The sequence below is a fragment of the Lampris incognitus genome, chromosome 18 (genome assembly GCF_029633865.1).
Source record: "Lampris incognitus isolate fLamInc1 chromosome 18, fLamInc1.hap2, whole genome shotgun sequence".
NCBI classification, from domain to species: Eukaryota; Metazoa; Chordata; class Actinopteri; order Lampriformes; family Lampridae; genus Lampris; species Lampris incognitus.
The window spans coordinates 5,330,837-5,340,626 of NC_079228.1; the positions used below are offsets into that span (position 1 = coordinate 5,330,837).

The window sequence follows — 9,790 nt, forward strand, 5'->3', positions numbered from 1 at the left end:
GAATCCACCCGGAAGTAGCTTGGCGCTCTTTGTTTACAAATATTCTGATCACACGCATACACTATGCGTGGTCTCACGCATGCGCACACATCCTAACACGCAGCACCAGCAACAGGCATGAAATGGCGACAACTGGACAATTATCTGAACAAGTTACCACAGAATAGCTCCTCGTAAAATAGTAACATTAACACTTTTCTTACAACATAAACCCACATCTCCATGTATCACCCAAACTTTACTACGAGATGTTTACAATCTACTACGACAGGATACCACTTTATTGGGCTAGCCTAGCTACTAGCTAGCATGGCGTCTGGTACCCTCAGCAAGTCGAGACAATTATCAACCCAAAACATAACAGGCTTATCACATTTGCACTAAAACACCATGGAATACTGTCGTGACTATATCTTCTGTCTAAGACTAAACTGGGGAGTTTATAATATCTTTTTGCAGTACCTGTGAATCAAGAAGAGAGGCACAATGAAAATAAATTTATTTCCGGCCTGGCGTAAGGAAGCTTTGCTCTTTCGTACTGATCCCAAGAAGCGATGAAGCGCCACCTACTGACTTGGTGGTGTAAACCCACATTTAATTTAATCTAACAAATAGGGGGAGCGCAAACGTGAATTTGTGCCGCCATCTTCCCACACCGGAAGCCTAGTGTGGGCTTATAAAGGGATAGCTCAGTTTCTGGGGTTTTCCCTGTGAATTCTACTTTCATGGTCAGACAAGCTGATGGGTTCCTTTTTCATGTGTGTGTGGCATGTTGAAGGTAAACTGAATGGTGAGTTGAGCTCATTTGCTGGATGTCAACCAGAATCATTAGCAGCTCCTCTCAAAAGGAGCCGGATATGCCTTCTCCAAAGCCAATTCTCAATACGTTTTACCTGCTAATTTACTGTCAACAGTTTTTTCTTCACCAGCGTTTCACAAGTATATGCGAAATCCTAGAAATTAGATGATAGTTTAGAACTGTTTTCCCATAATATGCACATCCTCCTTCTTCTGTGGTGGAGGAAGCTGGTGAATGAAGACCCCGTCTGAACATCAAATATCAAACACCAAACAGGCATTTTTTTTCTTTTGAAACTATTTCTGTTGTTTCTTTAATCTGAAAATGTTTCAAAGCTCCACGTGTACTTTTAACACATTTAACGTGCTTAAACATATGAAGACATCAGCTGATAAGCCATAGAAGTCATGTAATACATGCTGTCTAAAACACAGCAGCCGGGAGAAGAAGAAGAAGAAGAAGAAGAAGAAGAAGAAGAAGAAGAAGAAGAAGAAGCAGAAGAGGGAGATAAGGTCGCACATTCACAGCAGATGCACAGCACCGTCTCATGTGCGCTATTCACAAACTCTGTGATAGGTCAATTTCTCTGAATGAGGTCGCAGATGCTATAAAGTGTCTAAAAGTTAATAAGTCTCCTGGTACAGATGGCCTTACTGCCGAACTTTATAAGCAGTTCTCTGACAGCTTAGCCCCATTTCTTGTGGAAGTCTTTAAGGAAAGTATTGATAGGGGTGCGCTCCCTCCCACTTTATCTCAAGGCCTAATCACCCTGATTCCCAAACCTAGAAAGGACCCCTTATTCTTAGATAATTGGCGACCAATTTCCTTATTGAACAACGATTACAAGATACTAGCGCTGATTCTTCCTAATAGAGTAAAACCTGTTTTAGATACTGTTATTGATGAGTGTCAGTCCGGGTTTATGCAGAATCGTCATATTTCAAATAACATAAGACTAATCTTAGATATAATAGACTACCCAGAATTTGTGCAGGATGAGAGTTTTATTCTTCTTTTGGATTTTTATAAGGCCTTTGACTCCTTAGAACATGATTTTATTATTACTGCTTTGAAGAAATTTGGTTTTGGTCAATCCTTTTGCAATGCAGTTCATACTTTATATTTCAATAGTAATAGTTCCATAAAACTTGTTAGTGGTACTTCCCCAAGATTTTCTTTGAAACGTGGAGTGAGGCAGGGGTGCCCCCTTTCAGTGTATCTGTTTCTTCTTTCTGTACAACTCCTTAATTTACATATTAAACTCAGTTCATTAAAGGGTATGGTCGTAGCTGACAGAGAAATATTTATAAGTCAACTGGCAGATGACACGGCTCTCTTTCTCAGAGATGCCTCGCAAGTTTCTGTCGCTATCAACAGTATCCAGTCCTTCTCGAAAGCCTCTGGACTTTTCCTTAATCTTAATAAATGTGAACTTTTGCCTGTTAAAGACTGTTTGGCGACCTCAATTCATGGGATTCCTGTGAAAGACTCTGTAACATACCTCGGTATTCAAATCACTAAAGATAGGCAATCCAGAAGCTCTGTAAACTTCAGCCCTATTATAGAAAAGTCCCAAAAAAACTTTAATCACTGGCTGCAGAGAGACTTGTCTCTAAGGGGTAGAGTTCTGCTTTCGAAGGCAGAAGGAATCTCTCGTCTAACCTATGCTGCTCAGTCCTTACATGTCGATAACACAATCTGCAAATCAATTGATAAAATGTTAAACAATTTTTTATGGAAAAACAAAACCCACTATTTACAAAAATCTGTTACTTTAAGCGCGTATGACAAAGGTGGTTTGAATGTTATTGATTTTGGTGCACTCAACAATACCTTCAAGATAAACTGGATAAAAAAATATTTGAAAAATCCCACATCTATCTGGAATTTCATTTCACATCACGTGTTCTCAAACTTAGGCGGCCTTAATTTCCTGCTGCTCTGTAATTATAGCATTCCAAAAATACCTCTGAAACTTTCTCACTTCCATCAACAGGTCCTTTTAGCGTGGGCATTGATATACAAACACAATTTCTCTCCACAGAATTGTTTCATCTGGAACAACTGTAACATTGTTTATAAGAACAAAACATTGTTTTTGGACAGATGGTTGAACAATGGTCTTGTTTTAGTTGGTCAATTGTTCAAAAAAGATGGGCTGCTATATAATTACTCTGAATTTCTAATGAGATTTAATGTACCAGTAACGCCTAGAGAGTTTTCGGTGGTATTTGACGCTATCCCTTCTGGTTTGTGCATGTTATTCAGGTCCTCTGGCAGCTCTCCTCTCATATCATTCAACCCTCCTGATGTGTCACAGTCTCCTCTTGGTACTGTCTGCTTCTCATCGTGTAAACTTCTGAACTCCAGAATAAGAGCCATGTTTCAGGATAGCCTAGTTTCCGTCCCACCAGCAACACTTTTTTGGAACAACTTTGTGAATGATGTTGAATGGAAGAAAGTTTGGTCGTTACCACAAAGATGTTTTTTAACAAACAAAGTCAAAGAGATTTCATTTAAATTGCTACACAAATTCTACCCTGCAAAACAATAGTTATCAAAGATTAAAAATGATATAGATGTTGAATGTTCTTTTTGCCAAATGCCTCCTGAAACACGTGTCCACTTATTCTGGTCATGTCAGTTCACTTATCAATTCTGGAGAGACTTCCACAAGTTTATCGCTGATTTTGTCTTTTCTGATGTTCACCTTTACTATAAGAATGTTATTTTTGGTTTTCATAATTTTAATCACAAAGATGGTGATGCGTTCTTTTTTATAAATATGCTTTTATTTTTAGCCAAGTTTCATATACTACTACTAGTACTTTCGGCTGCTCCCGTTAGGGGTCGCCACAGCGGATCATCCGTTTCCATTTCTTCCTGTCTTCTGCGTCTTCCTCTGTCACACCAGCCACCTGCATGTCTTCCCTCACCACATCCATAAACCTCCTCTTTGGCCTTCCTCTTCTCCTCTTCCCTGGCAGCTCCATATTCAGCATCCTTCTCCCAATATACTCAGCATCTCTCCTCCACACATGTCCAAGCCATCTCAATCTTGCCTCTCTTGCTTTGTCTCCAAACCGTCCAACCTGAGCGGTCCCTCTAATATAATCGTTCCTAATCCTGTCCTTCTTCGTTACTCCCAGTGAAAATCTTAGCATCTTCAACTCTGCCACCTCCAGCTCCGCCTCCTGTCTTTTCGTCAGTGCCACTGTCTCCAAACCATATAACATAGCTGGTCTCACAACCATCTTGTAAACTTTCCCTTTAACTCTTGCTGGTACCCTTCTGTCGCAAATCACTCCTGACACACTTCTCCACCCACTCCAACCTGCCTGCACTCTCTTTTTCACCTCTCTACTGCACTCCCCGTTACTTTGGACAGTTGACCCCAAGTATTTAAACTCAGATGTCTTTGTCACCTCCACTCCTTGCATCCTGACCATTCCACTGTCCTCTCTCTCATTCACGCATAGGTATTCCGTCTTGCTCCTACTGACTTTCATTCGTCTTCTCTCTAGTGCATACCTCCACCTCTCCAGGCTCTCCTCAACCTGCACCCTACTCTCACTACAGATCACAATGTCATCCGCGAACATCATCATCGATGGAGACTCCTGCCTGATCTTGTCCGTCAACCTGTCCATCACCATTGCAAACAAGAAAGGGCTAAGAGCCGATCCTTGATGTAATCCCACCTCCACCTTGAACCCATCCGTCATTCCAACCGCACACCTCACCATTGTCACACTTCCCTCATACGTATCCTGCACCACTCCTACATACTTCTCTGCAACTCCTGACTTCCTCATACAATACCACACCTCCTCTCTCGGTACTCTGTCATAAGCTTTCTCTAAATCTACAAAGACACAATGCAACTCTTTCTGGCCTTCTCTATACTTCTCAATCAACATTCTCAAAGCAAACATCGCATCTGTGGTGCTCTTTCGTGGCATGAAACCATACTGCTGCTCGCTGATTGTCACCTCTCCTCTTAACCTAGCTTCTATTACTCTTTCCCATATCTTCATGCTGTGGCTGATCAACTTTATACCTCTGTAGTTGTTACAGTTCTGCACATCGCCCTTGTTCTTGAAAATCGGTACCAGTATGCTTCTTCTCCACTCCTCAGGCATCCTCTCGCTTTCCAAGATTGTGTTAAACAATCTAGTTAGAAACTCCACTGCCATCTCTCCTAAACATCTCCATGCCTCCACAGGTATGTCATCAGGACCAACTGCCTTTCCATTCTTCATCCTCTTCATAGCTGCCCTCACTTCCTCCTTGCTAATCCGCTGAACTTCCTGATTCACTATCCCTACATCATCCAACCTTCTCTCTCTCTCATTTTCTTCATTCATCAGCCCCTCAAAGTATTCCTTCCACCTTCTTAGCACACTCTCCTCGCTTGTCAGCACATTTCCATCTCTATCCTTGATCGCCCTAACTTGCTGCACATCCTTTGCAGCTTGGTCCCTCTGTCTAGCCAATCGGTACAAGTCCTTTTCTCCTTCCTTAGTGTCTAATCTGTCATACAACTCACCATACGCCTTTTCCTTTGCCTTTGCCACCTCTCTCTTTGCTTTACGCTGCATCTCCTTGTACTCCTGTCTACTTTCTTCATCTCTCTGACTATCCCACTTCTTCTTTGCCAACCTTTTCCTCTGTATAATTTGCTGTACTTCCTCATTCCACCACCAAGTCTCCTTGTCTTCCTTCCTCTGTCCTGATGACACACCAAGTACCTTCCTAGCTGTCTCCCTCACTATTTCTGCAGTGGTTTTCCAGCCATCTGGCAACTCTTCACTACCACCCAGTGCCTGTCTTAACTCCTGCCTGAACTCCACACAACAGTCTTCCTTCTTCAACTTCCACCATTTGATCTTCGGCTGTGTCTTCACTCGCTTCCTCTTCTTGGTCTCCAAAGTCATCCTACAGACCACCATCCGATGCTGCCTGGCTACGCTCTCCCCTGTCACCACCTTGCAGTCTCCAATCCCTTTTAGATGGTGCCTTCTACATAAGATATAGTCCACCTGTGTGCACTTCCCTCCACTCTTGTACGTCACCCTGTGTTCCTCCCTCTTCTTGAAATATGTATTCACCACAGCCATTTCCATCCTTTTCGCAAAATCGACCACCATCTGTCCTTCCACATTTCTCTTCTTGACTCCATACTTTCCCATCACCTCCTCATCACCTCTGTTCCCTTCACCAACATGTCCATTGAAGTCCGCTCCAATCACCACTCTCTCCTCCTTGGGTACCCTCTCCACCATGTCGTCCAACTCATTCCAGAATTCTTCTTTTTCATCCATCTCACACCCAACTTGCGGGGCATATGCGCTGATAACATTCAGCAATAAACCTTCAATTTCCAGCTTCATACTCATCACTCTGTCTGACACTCTCTTCACCTCCAGCACGCTCTTGACATACTCTTCCTTCAGAATTACCCCTACCCCATTTCTCCTCCCATTCACACCATGGTAGAAGAGTTTGAACCCACCTCCGATACTCCTGGCCTTACTCCCCTTCCACCTGGTCTCTTGCACACACAGTATGCCTACCTTTCTTCTTTCCATCATGTCAGCCAGCTCTCTCCCTTTACCAGTCATAGTGCCAACATTCAAAGTTCCAACTCTCACCTCCAAATGCCTACCCTTCCTCCTCTCTAGCTGCCTCTGGACATGCTTTCCTCCTCTCCTTCTCCTTCGCCCAACAGTAGCATAGTTTCCACCGACACCCTGCTGGTTAACAGTACCGGTGGCGGTCGTTGGTAACCCGGGCCTCGACCGATCCGGTATGTAAGTCTTATTTATGATCCGCATATTTGATTTGGCAAAGATTTTACGCCGGATGCCCTTCCTGACGCAACCCTCCCCATTTGTCCGGGCTTGGGACCGGCACTAAGGATGCACTGGCTTGTGCATCCTCAGTGGCTGGGTAGCCAAGTTTCATATACATAAATGTAAATTCTCCAACAGAACGCCTCAACTCTTTGCACTTAGAAAAGAAGTTGAACAATATTTAAGGACAATCTCTACTTTAAAAAACACAAAGGCTTTAAAAACTATCAACATTTGCAAATCTCTGAATCTGTTTACATAAAATATGATCTCACCTTTATTTACTTATTTTTTTTCTGTTATTTATTTTTTATAATTTACTTTCTCTTTTGTGTCTTTATTGTTTTTTTATCTTCAATCCATTGTTTTTGTGGTGTCTCGTGTGTCTATTTTGCTCTGTTTGAATGTATTTGAAGTATCAATAAAGAAAGAAAAAAAATTGCGTTATTCACAATAATCTGCCACAAGAGATTCAGAACATCTCATAAAATAATCACAATATGTTCAGATTACAATCACAACACAAAATAAAATGCAACCTAGAGTGAACTAGAACAGAGTATGATAAACAAGAGTCACGTCAAGCCAGACTTTATTTATATAGCACGTTTCATAGTTGAATGATCAATAAATAAATAAATACATAACACATTCATACACATTAATTAAATAAACAATAAATAAATAAATAAATAACATGTTCACACATTAAATAAATAAATAGATAGATAGATAAAATAAAGTGAAACATGAGCAAATACAATACCATGACAAACTAATAAATATTAAGAGATAAATAAATCAATAGACAGTGTGACACGTGTCCTACATGAGGACGACTGGTAAAATAAGAGTAGTTACACGATCAACGTGTGATGATTCACAATTCACAAGTCTGAAAGCTCATGAGATATACATTATACACTGCACATTGTGCAACGTAGTGTCGCCCAGCAGCGCTGAGACTCAGATACGTAGTACATGAAGTACTTCAAACGTAGACCCATCAAGACTGTCTTGGTGGGTCTACGTTAAACTGTTGCAGTACACAGGCGGACGTACTGCTGCTGTACTTACTGTGTGTCTCACAGTACATGTAGCTTCAATATGAAGCCCTGCTTTGATTCATATGTAAACATCACATGCCGGACATGCCGGGCTGCTCCACCTTCTCGTCTCTCTCGTGTCTTCATGTATTTTAGAAGCCTCGTGGTACATTCAGCTGCCAGTCATTCCTGCTTACAAGGAAAACACTCCAAAGAAGGTTTTCCCTGGGTCGTCGTCCAGGTTGGGCAGTAGCCTGGGCTCCGTGACCGTCCTGATCCTGTCTTCCTTCATCAGGCTGAACACGGCTCCCATGTACACGGCACTGAACCAGTTGCCCCCGCTGTCCGGGCCGCTGTCCGGGCCGCTGCTGGGCCTCTGCTCGCAGGCTGTGCGTATGGAATGCAGGATGGTCTCGTAATTATTCGGATCGCTGATCCCAAAGGATTTGGACCACCGCTTCACGATGTGGCTCAGGTGGACCTCCTGCTTCGCCACGCCCTCATCGCGCGAGTTGCAGCTGACCTGGAAGGAGGCCTGGCTGTACACAAAGTACAGGCCGTCCTGGGGGATCACGATCTCGTTGTTGACAAGTTTAAGATGTCCTTGTGAGTGGAACTGGTTTACGTCCCTTTTCCACTCCGCTGAGTCTTTGAAGGACGCATTATATTCACCTATTGAAAGAAGACAGTGAAGAATAAGTGGCAGACTAAGCACACAGACTGAGGACGTATCATCTTACAACAACTAAGAAGAAGAACTTCAAATATGAACCGCTCCGATAAAACGAATGGTGAGACGCACGCCATCTTATCTGTCTCGATTTGCTCAAAACCACGTTCACATTTCATTTCCTGAAGTGGTTTTCATCTTCTGTGTCAGACGAGTTCCTGTGTCTGGGTTCATTTAAAAACAGAAGTGTTGTCCAGTCTGCCCTTACCTTCAACATGAATGGCGGCCCTGATATTCCCAGAGATCTGTCTCAACATGTGGCGGAGATCTGGAAAGAAGAGGAGACGGGTTTACCATGTGCTACATGGCAGTCGCTTCCACACAGCAAACCATGTGAGCTTGTGGTGTGACCAGTCTGAATCTGTATCAGAGGATGAAACCAGGACTTCTTTTAAAAACGGTGTAATGGTGATGTGAGGAAAAGGGGAAGAGTGCTTACCTCCATCTTGCTCAGTATGACTCTGCTCCTGCACAGGAAAGGAGAAAGAAAGAATGGTTAGTGTAAAGGAATGCCAGACCACCTGGACATGAAGTCTCTGAAGGCTTCATGGATGCTTCATGGATGCTTCATGGCACGCTGTCGTCAGGGTTACATGGTATTTACCTTGGCATGCCAGCTGAAGAAGACGGCTCCGGCAACACACAGTGCCATGGCCACCAGGGCTGCAGCCAGCCTGCGGCGGTGGCGGCTGCTGGGTGTGGACGGCTGCTGTGATGGCTTCACGTCCTGCTGCTCGCTGGTGTCTACGTCCAGCAACACTTCATGGTGTCCTTCCATTGTTGTAAATAGTGTTCCTGTTGCTTCGTCAGGAGAGCAAACCGTATCTAGCACACGCTTGGAGCTCGCCGTTTATCTCAGGGTGTCGTGCTGTGTCAAAATAAGGGTGTCACACACACAGCAAGTCACACAGCCCGCTGAAGAAGTGCTTCCTTGGTTGTGTGTCTGCTCTGCTGATGTGTGTGAGCAGCCTTTTAAAAGGGCTTCTCTCTGACAGGGAAACTCCGCTGATGTCACTCAGAGAGAAGTTGCTAAAGAAGGAAATCCAGAGTCTGGGTGGTTGGAGCTACCGAGAGAGCCCACACTCTCCCCACCTGCACACAAGCACACACATGCAGCCATGTGCATGCACAGACGCCTCCAGCAGCTTCACACACACACACACACGCACACACACACACACGCACACACACACACACACACACACACGCACACACACACACACGCAAAAATGTCCAATACCTCTTTTTCTCTATACACACACACACACACAGACACCTCCAGCAGCTTCACACACACACACACACACACACACACACACACACACACACACACACACACACGCACACACACACACACACA

The 9,790-nt window shown here is 43.7% G+C and overlaps 1 protein-coding gene across 1 annotated transcript; it reads right to left on the reverse strand.

Moving 5' to 3' along the window:
* Positions 1–7,394: 7,394 nt before the first annotated feature.
* LOC130128938 (tumor necrosis factor-like) lies at positions 7,395–9,353 on the reverse strand. Its single transcript, XM_056298716.1, has 4 exons — positions 9,035–9,353; positions 8,870–8,897; positions 8,639–8,698; positions 7,395–8,372 (listed from the first exon to the last, which is right to left on the reverse strand). The coding sequence occupies exons 1-4, from the start codon at positions 9,206–9,208 to the stop codon at positions 7,894–7,896; spliced, it is 741 nt and encodes a 246-aa protein (XP_056154691.1). The 5' UTR covers positions 9,209–9,353; the 3' UTR covers positions 7,395–7,893.
* Between the last annotated feature and the right edge of the window lie 437 nt (positions 9,354–9,790).